The sequence below is a fragment of the Podarcis pityusensis genome (genome assembly GCF_964106645.2).
Source record: "Podarcis pityusensis genome assembly, chromosome: 16".
Classification (NCBI taxonomy): Eukaryota; Metazoa; Chordata; class Lepidosauria; order Squamata; family Lacertidae; genus Podarcis; species Podarcis pityusensis.
Window position 1 is genome coordinate 10388377 of NC_138041.1, and position 21264 is coordinate 10409640.

Below are 21264 nucleotides of genomic sequence, written 5' to 3' on the forward strand. Positions count from 1 at the left end.
GCGCCTGGCCGATCAATCAACCCAGCCGGCCTATGCGACGCGTGACTCCCTCACTCTTTCCCCGCCCCGGGCTTGCCAATCACAACGGCACGCCGGACTGGCAATACGCGCGCGGGTTTAGTCGGCCTGCTTTCTGGAGGAAGTGTGTCCCTTCAGGGCACTCGTACGTTAGGGAGCTGAGTCTCGAGCCTTCGCGCAGGCGTATATGTGCGGTGAGAGATATATAAACATGGCGGCGCCCGTGGAGGGAAAAAGTCTATAACGTGTTGAGGTGAGGTGGGTTCATTTCTGAGGTTCTCTCGTCTGTGGTGATAAAGTTGCCAGCTGCGTACTCTTCTGGGGAGATCGGCTTCTCTCCCCACCCCCGGTTTCCTTAATTTTTTCCAATTTCTCTAATCCGGAGTCGCTTCTCTTCACGTTTATTTACAAGGCTGTTATCCCGCTTCATAGCCCAGGGAGGGTTCCAAAACGGAGTGTTATTTTGCTGTTATTTAATTATTGCATTTATATCCCACCTTTTCCTCAAAAGAGCTCAAGGTAGTGTTTATAGTTCCTCTTCACACTTCATCCCCATAACAAACCTGTGAGGTAGGTAAGGCTGGGAGGCAATGACTGGCCCAGGAGGTGAGGAGGAGGGGATTTTAACTGGTCGTCTAGGTCCTAGTCCAGCACTTCAACTACTCCATCACACTGAGTCTCATTCATTTCACAACATACAATAATCTAACAACCAAAACTGGTTTAGGTAGGTAGCTATGTTGGTCTGATGCAGTGGGAAAAAATTAAAAAATGTCCAGTAGCACCTTAGAAACCAACTAAGTTTGTTCTGGGTATAAGCTTTTGTGCGCATGCACGTTTGTGGTGTATCTGAAGAAGTGTGCATGCACACGAAAGCTTATACCCAGAACAAACTTAGTTGATCTCTAAGGTGCTACTGGACATTTTTAAATGTTTTTAATTTATTTTAACGAAATTGGGTTAGTGTATTGTATCTGAGTAAACCTGCTGAAATTAATGGACATGGCTATCATAGGTCCATTAATTTTTGATGGGCCTTTTCCGAGTATAACTTAGTTTTATTCAACCCAATGTCTAATATTGGGAATAGATATGGATTGGTGGTCTTACGTTGCCACCATCATTCAGGTAGCATTTACCCCTCCGCTTCCTTTTTGGTGCTGCTCTCTGGCTTCTGCCTACTAGGAAGCAGAGCCCATTAGGGGTTCTCTGAAGAAGGGAGTTGGGCGGGAACTAGTGGAGTCCCTAAGGTGGTTGGATGGTGTTTGTGGTTGGATGGTAATGGTGTTTTGCATGCCGCATTCCTGAAACTCCTGCAGCCAAGCTGGTGCCAAAAGACCACATCAGCGAAGCCGAGTGAGGGGTCTTGTCTGAGCAATCCAGGATCTCCATACACACTACTCAGGCTTGCACCCTGGAGAACTCACTTACAATTTATAAGCTCAGCCTGATCGGTGTAAAATACAAACACTACAGGTTGCCTTTGACAGTGCAAGAGATCATTGTGACCCACTAGTCAGCAACTGCCTGCCTTAAGCTGGGCAACCACCAGTCAATAAAGTGCTGACCTGCCACTGTCTGCCTGCCTCAATGGGTGCTTGGAGCTCAGAGTATCATTCAACAAGCAGACTGAACTTCTGCACCAGGCAAAAAAGAAAATAAACAAATCCTCTTGCACCTAGCAAGGTGGGACATCAGGACCATATGTCCTGGCTTATCCACCAACCTGTTGCAGGTCAATGACTCACAGAAGATGGCCACCATTGACTGTGAGCTGAAAACACTCAACAGTGGCATTGCCACTCTATAGAAGACCAGACTAGCTTCAAATGGCTGCCTCCAAGAGAAGAACTACACCTTTTTCTGGAAAGGAGGGCATTCAGAAGAACCATGTATTCATGCGTAGGCTTTACAATGAGGAACACCCTTCTGCCTGTGATAGAACTGCCAACCAAGGGCTCAGAACACTTGTTTTACCTCTGACTCTCATCCACAGTTAACACAGACCTTTCCAAACTGTGTTGCGACACGTTAGTGTGTTGGCTGCAGTGTGTAGGTGTGTCGTGCAAATGCTCCCCGCCCTCCACCGGGGGCTGCAAATGTGTTAGTTTAACCTACGGTTTGCTAGTAAAACTTAATTACTGTGTCACGAAATGATGCATGTCCAAAAAGTGTGTCACCACCATGAAAAGTATGGAAAGCTCTGTAACATCTTGAGCGTCTATGCTCCCACTATGTCCTCTATAGGCCTGTGATGGGGGCAAGTCTTCCCTTGCTGACAGTTAACAGTTGCCAGGCAACAGTTCCCACTGAAGTCCTCTGAGGCAAGGGAGCAGGACTGAGAAGCTTTTTCCTTCTTCTCCTGCTTAGCACATAATTTCCTTTCTTTCTTCATGCACATCCAAACAAAGAAGCCCTTGAGACTCCCTGTGGGTGACCTTAGGCTAGTTGCTCTCTCGTGGACCAACCTACCTCCGTGGGGTTGTTGTGATGGGGAGAGTGGGTGGGTTCCCTAGACCAGATGGATGGGAGGTTACCTGTTTCTAGACTGTAAACCACCTTGTCATCCTTGGATGAAATTTAATAAGCAAGCAAACATGGAGACCTACAGATTCTCCATCACTTGGCTAACCTCTGAGTTTCATCAGGAAGCATTACGTGCCGCTGCCCTACTAAATGCTGGGATTATTAAAGTCGAGACCTGTAGCTTCTCAAAAACCAATTGATTTGTAGGATAAAATGTCCATAAGCATGAACCCACTTTACAAAGTCAAACTGCGAGGAATTAAGCTTCATAGCATTCCTGTTCAAAGTGACAAACCTGTATTGTTTTCCTGTATTGGTTGGGGAGTATGTGTGCTGCATATGGTCAAATATACTTTTGGGAAATCTGACCTTGTGTCCAACTAATTATTTTTGTTGTTGTTTTCCAACACAGGAAGAGTCCTGAAGAGAAAGCTATACCAAAGCAATCATAACCCATATCCTCCATTTACAGATAGAGTCAATGAAAGCTTTTTCAGACTCTGCTGCTCATTGGAAGGTTGGTATTGAAGCTATCCATTACAATTTGGCTTATCTCAGAAGCAAATTCTGATATCCTGTGTTAGTTGCACATAGAGTAGACCCATTTAAACCAATGGACTTGCCTGTTGATTAATTTCATTGGGTCTGCTTGCAAGTATGACTTGGGTATCTCCAAAAATGCTTTGGTTTACTTCTTGCTCACTTTGTGGGCTACTAACTAACAAACTAAAAACTCCATCTACACCAAGAAGCTTGTGGGACGTATAATTAACTAATGGAACACATTGCATGAGATGTGGTGATGGCTGCTAGCTTTAAAAAAAAAAATGAAATAACATCTCAAGCAATTCAGTCCTACACAAGTTCAATTAAGTTCAATGGGAATTATCCCCTAAGAAGATTTAAGGTTTTCTTTTTTTACAATCAAGCTGTATATAAATTTTATGAAATAAATTATTGTATACGAAGAAGATTTCCATTTCCATATTTTTACAGTGGTGCCTCACAAGATGAAATTAATTCGTTCCGCGAGTTTTTTCGTCTAGCGAATTTTTCGTCTTGCAAAGCACGAAATCCCATAGGAATGCATTGAAATTTAATTAATGCGTTCCTATGGTCAAAAAAAGTCCAAACAAAGCCAAATTTGGTACAACAAGAGTTTATTAAGTGCTCTTTAAAGTCACACATACTGTAAAGAGCATTTCAAAAATTGAAGGAACAATAAATTAAGTTTCTAAACATGACAGAAAAACATTTAAAAATCAACAAAGTGTACAGTACATTTTCCAAGACTCTGGGGGACAACTCGAAGAAGGTTCCTCTTCCACTCTTTGCTTCTTGCTGAAGAACCCCCTCCTCAACTGTTCCCCCAGCCACCCACCACACAGAATTTCAAATCCAGATTTTTTTTAAAAAAACAGCAGAGTGGCCCAATGGTCACAGAAAATCATAAAAATTCAGAAAAAAACCACACAAGCTTCCAGATTCTTGCAAACCCCTCCTCAACTGTTCCCCCAGCCACCTACCACACAGAAATTCAAACCCAGAATTTTTTTTAAAAACAGCAGAGTGGCCCAATGGTCACAAAAAATCATAAAAATGCAGAAAAAAACCACACAAGCTTCCAGATTCTTGCAAACCCCTCCCCAACACCAAGTCCTTGAATTCCAAACATCCAACCCAAAATCCAAAAACCCCAAAAAATGTTTTAAAAGTTTAACTTACCAAATGGCTGCAAAAGAAGTTTTGGAAAAGCTTCAAAAATCAGCAAAGTCTTCAAAAACCTCAAAAAAGGCTACCACACCGCGTACTATGAGTTGCTCCTCGAAGTCAAGTCGCAACTGCACCTCTTCAAGCTATGCACCTTGGGTTTTAACGGTTTTACGAAAAAGGAAACAAACTTGCAAGACGTTTTCGTCTTGAAAAGCAAGCCCATAGGGAAATTCGTCTTGCGAAGCAGCTCAAAAACCGCAAAACCCTTTTGTCTAGCGAGTTTTTCGTCTTGCGAGGCATTCGTCTTGCGGGGCACCACTGTACTGAGAATGCCTTATTTATTCAGTTTTATGTTTCTGCAATGACCTCAAGAATTCTTGGTTAGGATGCATTCACCTTGCTATTTGTTTTTTCTTGCCTGGAAGACAAAAATTTGTATTCTCTAAAACAGGAATGTGGAACCTGTGGCCCTCCAGTTGTTGTTGGACTTCCATTCCCATCATCTCTAACCCTTGGCCCTGCTGGCTAGCACTGATGGCAGCTGGAGTCCAACATGATCCGAAGGACCACAGACTCCTCATCCCTGCCCTAAAAGGATGTGGAATAGTTACTAAACTTAACACCAGGTAGAACAACAAAGAATATTGCAGGCTGACATTCACACTTTTAAAATACTACAACTCCCATCAGTCCCAGCCAGCATGGACAGTGGTCAGGGCACCACATTGGTTTGCCATTGCCTGCCTTCTATTGGAAAGAAAAATAGGCCTTTGGTCCACTTCAGCAAGGCAGTTATGTGCTCTTAATGGATGTTCTTAGAGAGCTACCTTGAATTTTCAGAAAGTTAAGATGCAAGTACTTTAAGAAATGCATAACAGCTTTCTGTTCCGAATAAGCTCTGCTGTTTTTCACTGCCAGGGGCAATAATGCTGAGGAATCTGAAGAGACTCGTTTGTCGGGGATACAAGGTGAGCCCACCCACACATCCCCTTCTGTCAGGGCAGCACAAATGTAGCTCCTGGGATATATATCTAGCTGGAACTGAACCAAATTTCTGCAGTTCTTTTAGCCTTTCTTTCCTCCCATCTGGAAAAACAGGAAATCTCACTTTCCTGACCTAATGCGTTTCTGCACAATTCAAATAGCTAATAGAAGACTGGAGATTCTGTGGAAACAGCTCCACCTTATGGGCTTTGGCAGCCTCAGTTTCACCCTATGGCTGCTTAGGTTGCCTTTGGAAGGCTCTCAGCCTTTGCTGGCAGCGGATCTTGGGCAAGGGCTGCTTCTCCTCCCATGTGTGGCATGACTTCCTAGCTCGTATTTGGTGAGTCTTAGCTGAGGTTGCTATTCATTATGCCTTAGCTACATTGTTCACCTGCAGGGTTTCCTGGTCTCCATGGAAAAGGTCCCAGCTTCAGTTCCTGACATCTCTCAGTTTAATAAGAGTCCTTCACCAAAGGTTTCTGAGTAAGTCAGGGACTATGAGGAGAAAGCCCTCCTTAATCTTATTTATATACCACCTGTATATAATGTTGAGCTGCCCCACCCCCAGGCCATTTTGGCCAGTGGGCAAACATGCCTGGTTGTTAATCCCCTCAAATCAGGTAACCCAACTTCAAAGGAAAGAATCAGGAGTGCGTTCTAAAGTTCCAATCAGGAACTCCTGAGCGCACCCAATCTCTGCACCGCTTGCTGTCACCACCAATCGGCTGATAAACAAGGAATAAATCAGAACCTAAAAAACCCCCCCACACATCTATACAAATAAAAGACAGGTCCAGCAGATCCCTCCACAACAAAAGTGGCCTCAAATACTCTTCAGATTAAGAAGCCACTCTCTTGGAGGCTGTCATCCTCTGCCGGAGGAGACTACAAAGTTTTGCCATATATACGGTGCTCTTTCTTTCCCTAGCTGGAACATGACTGCTTTTTACAAGCCGGTGCCAGGAACTGGCAAAGCACTGCTGCTATCCAGGATCCCCACTTTGCACCAGAAAAGCCCAGAGCAATCTTCCGCACCAGCGAGAATGACCCGGTAAGTTGTTGTCGGGAAGGTGGTAGAAATATGAGAGTTCTAAGCAGCTGTCTTAAGGTGGCTGCAGACAGAATGAGAGTAGTGGTGGTCTTGGTGATGCATGTGAACTTGGTGAGACAGGCAGGACCATACTGCTTGAAGGATCAAGTACAACCTGGGAAAGGTTTGTAGCTCAGTGGTAGAGCATCTGCTTTGCATGCAGAAGTTGCCAGGTTCAATTCCCAGCATCTCCAGGCAGGCCTGGGAATTATCCCCTGTCTGAAACCTTGGAAAGCTACTGCCAATCAGTGTAGACATTGCTGAGCTACATAGACCAATGGTCTGACTCAGTATGTTGCTTTGTGCTTCTAGCCCAGCCTTGTGTTTAATAACTTGCCTGGTGGCTGCAGGTGACAAGGAACTCTATGCTGGTGGGTGAGTGGGATGGCAGAGAAGCAACAGAACTTTGCATCTTTCTTCGCACCCGCTTCATAGAATGCTTTTATTTTTTAGCTTACTGAAGACCCTCCTCTGCAGTGAGCATAGAAATGCAGGCTACTCGCCTTTTAGCAGACTAGTAAAATGCTTTTGTAAGGGACGCGGGTGGCGCTGTGGGTTAAACCACAGAGCCTAGGACTTGCCGATCAGAAGGTTGGCGGTTTGAATCCCCGTGATGGGATAAGCTCCCGTTGCTCGGTCCCTGCTCCTGCCAACTTAGCAGTTCGAAAGCACCTCAAAGTGCAAGTAGATAAATAGGTACCGCTCCAGCGGGAAGGTAAACGGCGTTTCCGTGCGCTGCTCTGGTTTGCCAGAAGCAGCTTAGTCATGCTGGCCACATGACCTGGAAGCTGTACGCCGGCTCTTTCAGCCAATAAAGCGAGATGAGCCCCGCAACCCCAGAGTCGGTCATGACTGGACCTAATGGTCAGGGGTCCCCTTACCTTTACCTTTACCTTTAAAATGCTTTTGTACTCTGGTAAATTCAGAACAAAGGAAGCTGTCTTATAGTAAATCAGACCATTCGGCTCTCTAGCTCAGTGTTGTTTACACTGACTGGCAACAGAGCATCTTCTTTGGATTGGAGAAAGTCCCAGGTTCAGTCCCTGGCATCTCTGGTCAATCTATTATTCTTAGATTTATTTAGCAGATTTATAAATCATGGGCAGAGGCCATTTAAGTGGAGTACAAGATGAAAGTAGGATAAAACTCACAGCCCCAAATCATTCATCTAAAACTCTAAAAACCCAGGAAATCCATATCTACAATTTTGTGATCAATGTTCCATAAGTGACTAGGCCATGCATCAAGGGAAGCCGCCTTGAATAAAAATATATCTTCAGTAGACGCCTAAGCATCATGACATTAGACACCTGTCTGATTTTGCTTTGGTCAGTTATTCCAGAGGGCTGGGCCTGCAGCACTAAAAGGCCAGATTCCAGTGCAAGTTAAGCACATTCCTGGGGCCCATGGCAGTGCTAAATCCAAGAGGAGCACAGTTGCTGGGCAGGGATGGTTAAATGGCTAATGAGAAAGACCCTTCTCTGCTTGACTTCATGGAGAGCCACTGGTGATCTAAGCAGATGTTCATATATGTTCATTAGATATTCATAGAGAAAGACAGTGACGTTGGGGGCGCTGCTCAGCACTTCCCCAGCCTTGAAACTCTTGGGATTTTGGAACCTCGGCCCTCCAGACGTTTTTGACCTACAACTCCCATGATCCCTAGCTAGTGGGACCAGTGGTCAGGGATGCTGGGAACTGTATTCTGAAAAAACATCTGGAGGGCCGAGTTTGGGGAAGTCTGTTCTAGAGCAGGGAAGGGGAGCCTGTCAGGACTTCCAGATGTTGTTGGACTACAGCTCCCATCATTCCCAGCCGTTCTCCATGCTGGATGGGACTGATGGGAGTTGGAGTCAAAGGGCATCCTGAGGGCTGCAGACTCTCCATTCCTGTGCTAGAGCTCACCCTGCATGTTGTTATTGCAATAATAATGAACTCCAGTTTTAATTACTATGTAATATATCATTTGCTGTGAAATAATGTTTGCCTAGGATTGAAAGGATTCCCATTTGTTAACCATCATTGTCAACCGATCGATTGACTGCATATAATTCTGCTTTGCAAGTCTTCTTATAAGGCAACTTTGAATGTCAGCTAAGAATCCCCACCTGATTGATCAGTGTTGGGCACAAATATGATACCTCTCTATACAAAACACCACTTCATATGCTGAAGTCGCACCTCTTCACCCTAGCCTTTGACAACTTATATGTACATATTTAACACCTGCCCTAATTTTCTGATGTAAATCGTTTTAACTGATTTTTAAGATAGTATTTTTGCATTGCTGTAACCCACCCTGGGAAGGGTGCATAAGCAAGCTGTTGTTACTCTTCTTCCCTGTGACTTTTAGGTGAAGAGTGGGTAAAAAAGCTATTATTATTATTATTATTATTATTATTATTATTCCCTGGGGCCATGTGTCGAAGGGTGCATAAGAAAGCTAATCATCATCAGCGTTCGATAGCAGACATAGCTGTGCTAGCATTGCAGCTGCTAAGCTGTACTGTTGGGTTTTGTTTTTTAATGCAGATGAAAAGGAACGGTGGGCTGTGTGTTGGGCACAGACAAATGCCCAACATAAGAGGCTATCGCTTGTGTCATTGCAGCAGCAACAGCAAAAAAAAGAGACCAATCAACATTTAAACAAAAATTTCAAGTAAAATAACTCAGGAGGCTGCTGGTGGGGGCTCCTTCCTTTTTCACAAGCTCAAACCTGCCTCGGTTTCTCCTTTCCCGCCCCCTGCCAACGGCACAAAAAATTGTTTGGGTAAATCGGCCTCCGGAGGTGCTTTACTGTGCCCGCTGGGAGCCTTTTGACTGCCGATTCTTCTGGGGTCTCCATGGAAACGGCAACAGGCAGGCGGACCCCGCCACGTGACAGTCCCCCCCCCCACCGCCAAGCATCAGTGCCGAAAATGCCCAGATGGCAAAGGGATTGCCTTTGCCCTCTCAAGTCTGGGTGGCTGTTGCCAGGCAACTGGCCTCTGGGCTTATTTGTTCAACGGCAACATATACAATCTGGGCTCAGGCAGCAGAAGCTGAAAGCAGACTCAAGAATGTCACCTTCCTCCAACACCTCCTGCCGTCCTTCCCGCCCACCACCCATCTGCATTCCCAGTTCAGCACCTGATTGCTTAAACTGCAAGGTTCGGAAGAACTTGGGGAATTCTGCTTTGGCGTGGTGTTTTGCATGTGGGTATTCCCTATGGAATTTCGCCTTTGGAGAATCTTCAGGCTTTCATTTAAAACAGGGATGGGGGAGCCCTTTTTGTTCCAGCCCAGGGGCCATATTCCCTTCTGGGCAACTTTCTGGGGGCCACATTCCAATGGTAGGTGGGGCCAGAGGCAAAAGTGGGTGGAGCAATGGGTGTGATTTATTTATTTTATTACTGTTGTACAGCGGGCTGGTTTCTACACACACAGAGAGACACACACTCCTCTAGCCAAGCATGGAAGAGGCATGTTCAGGGTATAAGGACACATTCCAGCCAGGCAAGAACACCAAAAGAGGGTACAAACAGGGCCTATGTGAAGTGTGCCCGGAGTGTCTTGAGAATCTTAGAGGGCCCCTGGACTTCGGGTTCCCCATCCTTGATGGCTTTTGGGAATCCCAGTATCAGAACTCGAAAGGCAACAGCTCTTTTCTCTTATTCAATCCCATCCCCTGGACCTGGAGGCTCCATTTAGCTATTTATACTGTACCGTGCTGCATACAGTAACTGTGGCGCCACCCCCACTATGAGCAGAAGCAAAAAGAAATTTCACAATGTTTGCAAAGTGAGATATAAGCGGTCATAGCTTTTCTGACTTGGGGCTCAGCTTTTTTTGGAATCTTTGAGGCCTGGGACCAAGCTTTTTCCTCTGCCTCTGCAAATGGGCCAGGTGAAACACGAAGAAATGTGGCCCTGGTGCCGAAAAAGCTTCCCCACCCACCGATTTGGAGCACCTGCTGTTCAAAATCCAGCAAAGAAGCCGTTCCCATGTGTTGGCATCTTGACATGCCAACCCCCAGTCACTTCCACAGGAAGCTGCCATCAGACCGTGTTGGAGCCTTAGCTCCTTTAGCTCAAGATTGTCTATACCAGGGGTAGGCAACCTAAGGGCCCGGATCCGGCCCAATTGCCTTCTCAATCCAGCCTGCGGATGATCCAGGAATCAGAATGTTTTTACATGAGTAGAATGTGTCCTTCTATTTAAAATGCATCTCTGGGTTATTTGTGGGGCATAGGAATTGGTTCATTTTTATATATTTTTCAAAATACAGTCCGGCCCCCCACAAAGTCTGAGGGACAGTGAACCGGCCCATGGCTGAAAAAGGTTGCTGACCCCTGGTCTACACAGTGACTGGCAAGGGCTTTCTGGGGTTTCAGTCAGGGGAGAAGCTGGTAGTTGCACCTGGGAGCTTCTGTCACCCTCCAAAGTGGGCCAGAGAAAGAGCAGGGTCATGGGAACACAGGGAGCTGCCTTCTACTGAGGGATAATCATAATCGTCTACCTTGCCTGGCAGCAGCTGTCCCAAAAATTCACGCAGGAGGGAATCTTTCCCATCCCTCCCAGAAGATGCCTTTGATTGAACCTGGCACCTTCAGCATGCAAAGCAGGTGCTGTACCCACAGAGCTACAGTTGCACTTGGTTGTTTGATGCATTGTGTGTGCTTCCCCCCACCCTCCCAACACTGCAGGCCAATCACGCGGAAGAGCACGTGGGACAATATTACACGCTCCCCCTCCAGGAGGTGAAGAAGGTGTTTCCTCACGGACTCCCAGCACGCTTCAAGTTACAGGTTATGTGTCTTCCTTGCAGGCCTAAAAGTGGAGGGGAGAGCTGCAAGGCGGGATGGGACAAAAATATTGGGTCCCCGTCTGAATTAAAGTCCTCTTTCTCTGCCTTGAATGAGGCTGTACGCAGCTCTTCTCTGTCTCAGCAATAATAATAAATAATTTTCTTACTTGTACTCCACCCGTTGCCCCAGCCACTCTGGGCAGCTTCCAACAAAATACAAAAACACAGTGAGGCATCTCACTGCTTCCTTGTTGTTGTTGTTTTGTTCACGACAGATTAAAACCTTTGGCGAGGCCTGTTTCATGGTGAGGGAACCCGCTCTCGAACTCCTCAGCTGCTTAAAACGAACCAACTTTGCTCATCCAGCCATTCGATATGTCATCTGTATCCTATGAATCAGGGCAGCACTCGTTCTCCTGAGACCACCCTGCAGTTAAGCATTCTGGTAACAGGCAAGTTCTTGTCCTCATGAAACAGAGTGTGAGCAGAGTGCCTGATCAATTCATTTAAGCAAGAGAAAACAGGGATGAGAAGACCGTCAGGGAAAAGAGGCTCAAGCGGCCTTGGTTGGCAAAGGGGAGACCTAGGCATTTGGGGAAAGGCGCAGCCAAGGATTTGGACCCTAATCTCCCTCGCTTTGTGTCTCCTTTGCACATTTACCCAGTCTCCACCTTCATTCATGAGGACTAGAAACTTCCCTAAGAATTAGGAGCGTGAAGCTTTTCATCCCAGGGGCCGCATTCCTGCCTGGACAACCTTCCAGGAGCCGCATGCTTGTAGTGGGCGGAGCAACAAATGTAAATTTTACCTACGTACTGTAGCCTGCTTTCTACGTACCCTCTCAAACCCCTTTACCTTCCGTCCTGGCAAAGCAAAGAAGTGTGATCAGAATTCGCAGACATTTTGCCATGCATAAACGTTCAAAGGACAGTGGGAAGCGGGGCTTGTGAGGAGTGTGGCCTAGGTGGAGGGGGTGTGGTCTGAGGAGAATCCCACAGGCCAGACAGAGACACCTGGAGGGCTGCATTTGACCCTTGGGCCTGTGATACCCCACCCTGTTGTTGTTTTTAAAGGCAAAATTCCTTCTCGACTTGTGTTTGTTTTGCTGTTTGTACCTTCGGTCGTTCATTGCCCAACAGGGCAACCCTTAATTCTTACTTGAGTCACAAAGCAGTGGGGGGTATTAGGGCGGGTGCATGGATACACATGTTCTCCTTAGCAGCTTTTATTTGAAGACGGCGAAAAGACCACGGGGAAGACCATGGCCCTCTGCCACGCCATCCATTACTGTGCGAGGCAGGACTGGCTCATCCTGCACATTCCAGATGGTAAGGACCAAGGGGTCTTCTTCTTTGTGCCTGCCGGTCTGTATCCTGGCCTTCAGCCAGAGTCTCTAACAAGCATCGTTGAAGCTGCATCACACTTAGCATTTGTGTGTTTCCCAGTGCCTCTCTCCATCCCCGCTGCCTCGATTCCAACCCCACGCTTTTCTAATGAGTGTTCTTAACGTTGTCCTTTTGTCACAGGTTGCCAGGGAGGGCCTGCTGTGAGGCACAAATGGCAGCGTATAAATATTTTGAAAGGGGGCTTTTTGGTTCAGATTGTAAGGGGAAGAGCTGCTGCTCAGTGGGGAAACAACTGCTTTGCATGCTGAATGTCCCAGGTTAAGTCACTGGTGGCATCTCCAGGTGGGGTTGGGAGTATCCCCTGCCTGGAACCCTGGAGAGCTGCTGCCAGTCAGTGCATGTAATGCTGAGCTAGATGGACCCAGTGGCAGAACGCAGCTTCCTTGTTAAATCAGCCCTTCACTCAGAACCATGAGGACTGGACTGTTACTTTATCTTGACGGGGAGGGCCATAGCTCAGGGGCAGAGCATCTGCTTTGCACGCCAGAGGTCGCAGGTTCAATCCCCGGCATCTCCAGTAAGGGCTGGGAGAGACTTCCTGCCTTTCCACCCCTGTCTGACACACATATCCCAACCCATTAAGGAGCATTTATTAGATGCAGTTAAAGTGGTATAAAAAATAGGGATGCGTCATAACTCATCTGTTAGCCGCTGCAAGAAGAACCATTCCCAGGACATGGAAACCATTGCAATTATTTACCATGGATCAATGGTATATGGTGCAATTTGGCAAACTGCATTGTTGGCAGAAAAATCAAAAGAAACACAATTTGGTGTAACATTATTAATTATATGAATAATGAGGCATATGGCAGAACAGTACCCATGGTTTATAGCACAATTTGGTGTGAATGAAGCATATATTTTAATTTTCCCTTTTCTCCCTATAAATTCCTATAAAGCCCCATAAAATAAATGGTCACTGAAGGAAAATAATGAACAACAATCTAAGTATATACGTCGTTATTATTATTATTATAGTTCATTTCACATCTGTAATTAATTATGATGTATATTCTTTGACTCAACTTTGTCAGTATATTCAGAGGCATTTATTTGAGCATGTACTGCTGTTTTATTCTGACTCTCATTTTATGTAACTGTTGTATTTCTTATGTCTAAATGAAATGAAATGAAATTTAAAAATAAAAATGAAACAGGAATGGGGAGCCTCTGATCCTCACACTGTTGTTGGTCTCCATCTCCCATCAGCCCCAACCAACATGGCCAATGATCAAGGGTGATGGGAGTTGTAGTCCAGTGTTACCCCTGAAGGGGCCACAGGTTCCCCCATCCCTGCCTTAAGGTTCCTGGCTGAAGCTGTGAAACCAGTGCTGTTGTTCAGACTGTAAAATGAGCATAGCACACGCTTGCTGCCCATGGCCCTGCCTCTTCCTCTTCACGCTACAGCTCACCTCTGGGTAAAGAATTGCAAAGAACTGCTGCCCTCTTCCTACAACAAGGAGCGCCTTGACCAGCCTCTGGAAGCCACGACTTGGCTGAAGAACTTCAAAATCACCAACGAGCGCCTATTGAAAGAGGTCAGTGGCAATGATGGCTGGTGCGGTCGGCAGGGACGTACTTAGGGGTTGGCTAGGTTGTTGCTTCTGTCCAGTTCTGAATGTCTTGATAAACTCCTGAGCTCCTGTATTGTGGCTCCTGCACTCTGTGTCTGCAGCCAAGCCTGTACCATTACTTGGCTGAATAAAAGATCTCTTTCTTACCCACACGCAAAAGCCTCCGTCTGCATGTGCTGGGCAGGAGTCAGGATCCTGCCCACTTGCATGCCTGTCCTAGAAAAAAAGTTCTTATCTTTTGTCACAATATAGTGGGTGTTCAAACAGGATATAGTCCTTTCCTTGTTATTCCTTGTTAAATGGCCTCGGTCCAGTATATCTGAAGGAGCGTCTCCACCCCCATCGTTCTGCCCGGACACTGAGGTCCAGCTCCGAGGGCCTTCTGGCGGTTCCCTCACTGTGAGAGGCCAAGTTACAGGGAACCAGGCAGAGGGCCTTCTCGGTAGTAGCGCCCGCCCTGTGGAACGCCCTCCCACCAGATGTCAAAGCGATAAACAACTACCTGACATTCAGAAGACATCTGAAGGCAGCCCTGTTCAGGGAAGTTTTTAATATGTGACATTTTAGTGTATTTTTCATCTTTGTTGGAAGCCGCCCAGAGTGGCTGGGGAAACCCAGCCAGATGGGTGGGGTACAAATAATAAATTATTATTATTATTATTATTATTATTATTATTATTATTATTATTATCTGGCGGATATGAGTACAGTGGGACCTCAGGTTATGAACTTAATTTGTTCCAGAGGTCCGTTCTTAACCCGGAACTGTTCTTAACCTGAGGCGCGCTTTCGCTAATGGGGCCTCCTGCTGCCACCATGCCTTGGTGCACAATTTCTGTTCTCATCCTGGGGCAAAGTTCGCAACCCGAGGTACTGCTTGGGTTAGCGGAGTTTGTAACCCGAAGTGTTTGTAACCCAAAGCATTTGTAACCCCAGGTACCACTGTACGTAGCCTATCGAGTTTCACTATTTGTCATGGCAGTGAAGACAATCTGAGCGAGAATCTTGAACCAGACAACCGCAGCTTGCAAAGGCAGCTCTTTAATCTGAGCAAGCAGAATCTCAGGGTAACCCCAGGAAGTGTTAAGGTTTATTGGCTTGTAGCCACAATAGCCTTACCCTCCATGAATTTGTCTAATCCTGCTGGATCTGGCTAAAGGCCCATCCAGTCCGGCATCCTGTTCTCACAGCAGATAACCAGATGCCCCAGTGGGAAGTCTGCAGGTAGGTACCCATTGCAACAGCAACTCTCTCCACTTGGGATTCCCAGCAGCTGGTATTCAAAGGCACAGCACTACAAGTGGAACATAGCCATGAGGACTAGTAGCCATTGAGAACCTTATTATACAGTGGCACCTTCATTGTATAGCTTCCCATGAACGCTAAAAACACCTCTTTACCCTGGCTTTTGACACTTTAGGTGTATTATTATTAACGGACGCTGAGGTCCAGCACCGAGGGCCTTCTGGCGGTTCCCTCACTGCAAGAAGCAAAATTGCAGGCAACCTGGCACAGGGCCTTCTCGGTAGTGGCACCTGCCTTGTGGAACGCCTTCCCATCAGATGTGAAGGAAATAAGCACCTATCCTATCTTTAAAAGACATCTGAAGGCAGCCCTGTTTAGGGAAGTTTTTAATACTTAATGCTGTATTGTTTTTAACACTCAATTGGAAGCCGCCCAGAGTGGCTGGGGTATAAATAATAAATTATTATTATTATTATTATTATTATTATTATTGACTATCCTCTGTGAATTTGTCTAATCCTTTTTTAAAGCCATCCAATTTAGTGGCTACCGTTGCTGCCTCTCGTGGGAGCAACATTCCCTTCTTAACCTGTGTCACCTTTGCACACTGCAGATCAAAACGCAGCAGAAGTATATGTGGGGCAAACGAGACAGCACCGAGGAAGGCCGGCCCCTAATAGAAGTGGTGGAGCAGGTGAGGAAACGGACACTCTGCCCTAGATCGCTGGGGAGTTGGACAGTGGGGCTAGGGTGTGGGGAGGAAGCATGGTTTAATAACAAGGGTGGGGAAACCTTCGGCCCCCAGGAGCCAAATGAGGGCCTTCCAGGCATCTGCATCTGGCCACACCTGCTCTCTCCAGGCCACACCCCTCCAGGCTTTGCCCCCTCCTCAAGCGCTTTTGCCTGCCTGGAATACATCCTTGAGGTTCCCCAGTGCCCCAATGGAGTATAGGGAGGGATGTGTGGAAATGAAGCTACTGTGCAAAATTAACATTCCTGGCTCCACCCACTTTTGCCTCTGACCCCACACACCTGTCCCCAGAAGGGAATGCAGCCCTCAGGCTGAGAGAGGTTCCCGTCTCACACCCAATCTAGTCCGTTGTCTGTGAGCAAGGAAGCTGCAGAGGGGGGAGAACTGGGGGCGGATGGGTATGGCAGTCACAGCTGCTAGGCAGTGTGGCATAGAGTGTCCGACTAGGGCCTGGGAGATCAAGGTTCAAATCCTCACTCAAGTCAGAAGTCACTGCGAGAAGCGAAGTTACAGGGAACCAGGCAGAGGGCCTTCTTGGTAGTGGCACCCGCCCTGTGGAACGCACTCCCATCAAGGAAATTAACAAATATCTGACGTTTAGAAGACATCCAAAGGCAGCCCTGTTTAGGGAGGTTTTTAATGACTGATGTTTTCATGTATTTTTAATCTTTTGTTGGAAGCCGCCCAGAGTGGCTTGGGAAACCCAGCCAGATGGGTGGGGTATAAATATTATTGTTGTTGTTGTTATCATGATGGGCTGCCTCTCAGCTTTACTTACCGTATTTCACAGGGTTGTTGTGGAGATTAAATGAGGAGGGGGAGAACCATGTATGCCACACTGAGCTCCCTGGAGGAGGAAAAAAGTGAAATAAATGAACAGGATGGGGCTGCAACCCCCAGGATCTCACATCTCTTTCTCTCCCTCCCCACTTTTTAGGGTTTAACTCGGGTGAAAATCTCCAGCGACGTAGTAGGAGTGGTCTTCAAAGAGCTGAAGCAGCAATGCCCAGAAGGGTCCTTCAGGCTGCTAGTGGCGGTGGATGGGGTCAACGCCCTTTGGGGAAGCACAACGCTGAAGAAACAAGACAAGAGCAATGTATGACATCTAAGCTGTGGAGGAGCGGCAGGGGTGGGGGAGGCTGCCTCATAGCCTGTCTCCTAAAACATGGGGGGAAAGGGGAAAGCTGAAAGGTACTCTTGGGTTTTCTGTCCAATTCTCTGTTTTGCCCTTAGGTCTCCCCAGAGGAGCTGACGCTGGTCCACAACCTGAAGAAGATGGTGACTAATGACTGGGTGAGGAGGAAGAGGCTGGAGTTCCTTTCTTTTCCCAGTAGAAATCCAATGACTTGATAAAGCTGTTTGGGAGATGGTCCCAGACCAGCCAAGCTATATAGGCAGGGCTGTGGTTTGCATGTAATGCTAAACCATGGTTTGCTTAAGCCAGGCATGGGGAACCTCCAGCTCACTAACCAGATTTGTGCCGTTGTCTACCCCCGGGTTAGGAGCTGGTTATGGAAGTAGGGTAGTGGTCACTAGGGCCAGGCAGATGTCTGGAGATACAGAGCACTGCCTCTTGCCCATTGCTTGCCTACCACATATCCACTTACAAGTCATTTTGTTGTCACAGACAATTCCAGTTGACAAGCAGCTCTGTGTGAACGCTTGGGGCTGGTTTTATGGCGTTGAACATAGTGTCACTGGTGCTTAGAGGAAATCCATCCAACGTAAGTTGGATATGTATGGCCAATAACCACGTATATGGGAGTTGCATCTCAACAAGATTCTTGAACTACAGTTCCCATCATCCCCAGGCAGCACAGCCATCAGTCAGGGATGATGGGAGCTGTAGTCCAGCAACATCTGGAGGGCCACAGGTTCCCCGTCCCTGATCTAGAGGGTCACACACGTTCCACATCTCCAACCCTGCTTCTGTCACCAAGCTGAGTAACCCACAGTGGGATCCTTGCCTCCATGCAGCCGTTGATGGATAAAGGAAACTTTCCCAGAAGGAATACTTTGCATGGGTAGGTGGTTAGTTTGATTGATCTCTTATCACATTTCTATGCCACTTTTCGTTCACATGAATCGCAAAGAAGTTTACAAACGATGAATAGCAAGAACAATCACAAACACAACATAAGTCATACAGAATAATTAACAGATCATCGGTAGAACAATTATAACCTATAAAAAACACTATTAACAACTGAAAAAATAAGCTAAACAGCAAAATGGCAACAAAAGGCATATAGGGTTCACCAAGTACTGGAGCATTTATACATAGCTGTCAACTTTCCCCTTTTTTAAAGGGACATTCCCTTATTCCGAATAGGATTCCTCGCAAGAAAAGGGAAAAGTTGACAGTTGCGCATTTATAATGTGTAAAACGACATTAACAACATTAATAAACTAGCAGCCAAAAAATAAACTAAGCACTGTTGTATTCATACACTCTCCCCATGACTCGAAATCTTCCACTTTACTTAGTTCATTAAAAGACACATGCAAATAATGCCTGTAACTCTGTTCTGAAGGCTCCTAGGGCTGGAGGTGGAGCAGCACAGGTGAAACCAACCAGCTCATGATGGCAAACAGAGTCTCTCTCCCCTCACAGTTCTTCCTCTGGAAACAGCTCCCTCATGAAGGCTCCTTGGGCTGGAGGGTGGGGCAAGGGAGGTGGAGGCCATTGCCTGATGGCTAACAGAAAGTCTCTCCCCTCCCCAGAGGAGAACAGGATTGCCTCTTCTGATGTGCTGTTTTTTTCTCTTTGTGTGGTTTCTTTTTTATAAAGACTGGTGGAGCCATCGTGACAACCCTCAGCCAGACAGGCGCTCTGTTCCAACCCCGCAAAGCTTACAGGCCCCAAGAATTGCTAGGAAAGGTGAGTCTGGCCCTGGGATGCTGCCAGTTCTGAGTTGGCCATGCTGGTGGGGGCTGATGGGAGATGGAGTCCAGCCACATCTGGAGCGGCACAGGTTCCTTATCCCTGATCTACAGCTTCAAAGCAGAAGCTGTAGTGCTTTTTACGTTCCGTACAGCGTCTAGAACAGGGATGAAGACCCTGCGGAGCCCTCCAGGTGCTGTTGGACTCCACCTCCCATGAGCCTCTGCCAGTATGGCCAACTGTCAGGGATGATGGGAGCTGAAGTCCAGCAGCATCTGAATGCCCACATGTCCCCCCCCCCCAATCCCATGCTTAGGACCTTTTATTGCTATTCAATTCTGTATTCTGCCTCATTTTGATTTGAAGGGATTCTCCCCAAACTCACCACCCCGCCATGCCCCCAAGACTCTTGGATAAGCGGAGGGAAACAGAACTGTCAGATCTCATATGATTAACCATTTGCTCTTCTTCCTCTGCCCCTTTTGCCCCCACCCCAGGAGGGTTTTGATGTCCTGGACCCCTTCATCCCCATCCATGTTCTCAACTACAATGACCGGGAGTTTGAGAGCTGCTACCAGTACTACCTGGAGCGCAAGTGGCTTCAGCATGAAAAAGGTGAGTCACGGAAGGGAGAGCTAAGTGAAGTATGGGAGGATAGAGAGCAGGTTGTATGGAAACTATCCTGAATATTTTGGCAGAGGTGCAATTTACATTCCTTGTTCTGCCCACCTTTGCCTCTGGTCCAACCTGCCACCAGCATGCGGATCCCGAAAGGTTGCAGAGAATAATAATAATAATATTTTTTTATTTATACCCTGCCCTCCCCAGCCAAGGCCGGGCTCAGGGTGGCTAACAAGCAATAATAAAAATAAGTTGAATGAATACAACTTAAAAACAAAATTAAAATACAACATTAAAATATTGAAACATTAAAATATTAAAATGTAGCCTCATCGCAGGGGGAGAAAGGAAAAGAAAAAAGAAAGAGGGGGAGGGAAACAAAGTGGCTCCAAGCCAAAGGCCAGGCGGAACAACTCTGTCTTACAGGCCCTGCGGAAAGAAATCAGATCCTGCAGGGCCCTGGTCTCATGAGGCAGAGCGTTTCACCAGGCTGGAGCCAGTGTTGAAAAGGCCCTGGCTCTGGTTGAAGCTAATCTAACTTCCTTAGGGCCCGGGACCACTAGGGTGTTGCTATTTATGGACCTTGAGGGTCTCCATGGGGCTTACCAGGAGAGGCGGTCCCGTAGGTACGAGGGTCCTAGGCCATGAAGGGAATGTTTCCCTCATTGGGGGGGGGGGAGAGATTGTTCTAACTAGATAATGGGGCAGGGGGGAGGAGATGAGGCAACAGAACTGGAAGTGTAGCTTCTGCATGTCCTGCTTTCTTGGTTGTGTGTACATAACAAGCTGCAACCATTCTGACATAAATTCTCTCCATCCCCCCCCCCCTTCTTCTTTTGCCTTTGAAATCAAACTCTCTTTACACTGCCGCACCAGCCAGCACAGATGAAGGCCGCAAGGAGCTTCGCTTTCTCAGTGGGCAGAACCCTGGACTGCTTGACCAAATCAGCTCCTTCTTGTGACATTGTGTCCCTCCTCCCCGCCCCCATCCCAAAAACATTGGCGTCACAGCGCAAGGAACTCCTTCCTGTTCAATAAAAAACCAAACAGAAAGCCACTTTTGTTTTAGCATGCTCTCTCTGTGTACACATGTATAGGGTTAGGAAAGGGGCAGGGGGTATTTCTTGCTGCAGCAATATGACAGGGGTTGGGGAACCTGTGGTCCTCCCATGGTTCTTGGACTCCAGCTCCCATCAGCCTCAGCTAGCATGGCAAATGGTCAAGGATGATGGTAGTTAGAGTCAAAGTTTAGTTAAGTGGAGATGGGTTTCTCTCTCAGTTGGAATGAAGCTGCTCATAAGACAGAAAAGTGGATCAGTTCAGGATTGTAGCATTAAGTTTGATGGGGCAACACAGAAACCCAGAGCACCAAATATGGGAGACCATGCTCTTCTTAACTCAGACCTTGTTTTGTGTAAAATCCATTTACAGTGGTACCTCGGGTTAAGTACTTAATTCGTTCTGGAGGTCCTTACTTAACCTGAAACTATTCTTAACCTGAAGCACCACTTTAGCTAATGGGGCCACCTGCTGCTGCCGTGCCGCCGAAGCACGATTTCTGTTCCCATCATGAAGCAAAGTTCTTAACCTGAAGCACTATTTCTGGGTTAGCAAAGCCTGTAACCTGAAGCGTATGTAACCTGAAGCGTATGTAACCCGAGGT

At 46.8% G+C, this 21264-nt stretch overlaps 1 protein-coding gene across 3 annotated transcripts; it reads left to right on the forward strand.

Moving 5' to 3' along the window:
- Positions 1 to 143: 143 nt before the first annotated feature.
- DAP3 (death associated protein 3) lies at positions 144 to 20658 on the forward strand. 3 transcript variants are annotated; one of them, XM_080984758.1, is made up of 15 exons: positions 144 to 271; positions 2957 to 2985; positions 3019 to 3061; positions 5176 to 5225; positions 6170 to 6292; positions 11017 to 11118; positions 11393 to 11501; positions 12353 to 12445; positions 13934 to 14064; positions 15959 to 16039; positions 17034 to 17192; positions 17330 to 17389; positions 18888 to 18977; positions 19478 to 19595; positions 20478 to 20658. In XM_080984758.1, the coding sequence occupies exons 4-15, from the start codon at positions 5184 to 5186 to the stop codon at positions 20561 to 20563; spliced, it is 1194 nt and encodes a 397-aa protein (XP_080840884.1). In that variant the 5' UTR covers positions 144 to 271; positions 2957 to 2985; positions 3019 to 3061; positions 5176 to 5183; the 3' UTR covers positions 20564 to 20658. The 3 variants fall into 3 exon arrangements, with proteins under 3 accessions (XP_080840884.1, XP_080840883.1, XP_080840885.1); XM_080984759.1 differs by having other exon boundaries at positions 156 to 276; XM_080984757.1 differs by having other exon boundaries at positions 144 to 276; positions 2957 to 3061.
- The last annotated feature ends 606 nt before the right edge of the window (positions 20659 to 21264 follow it).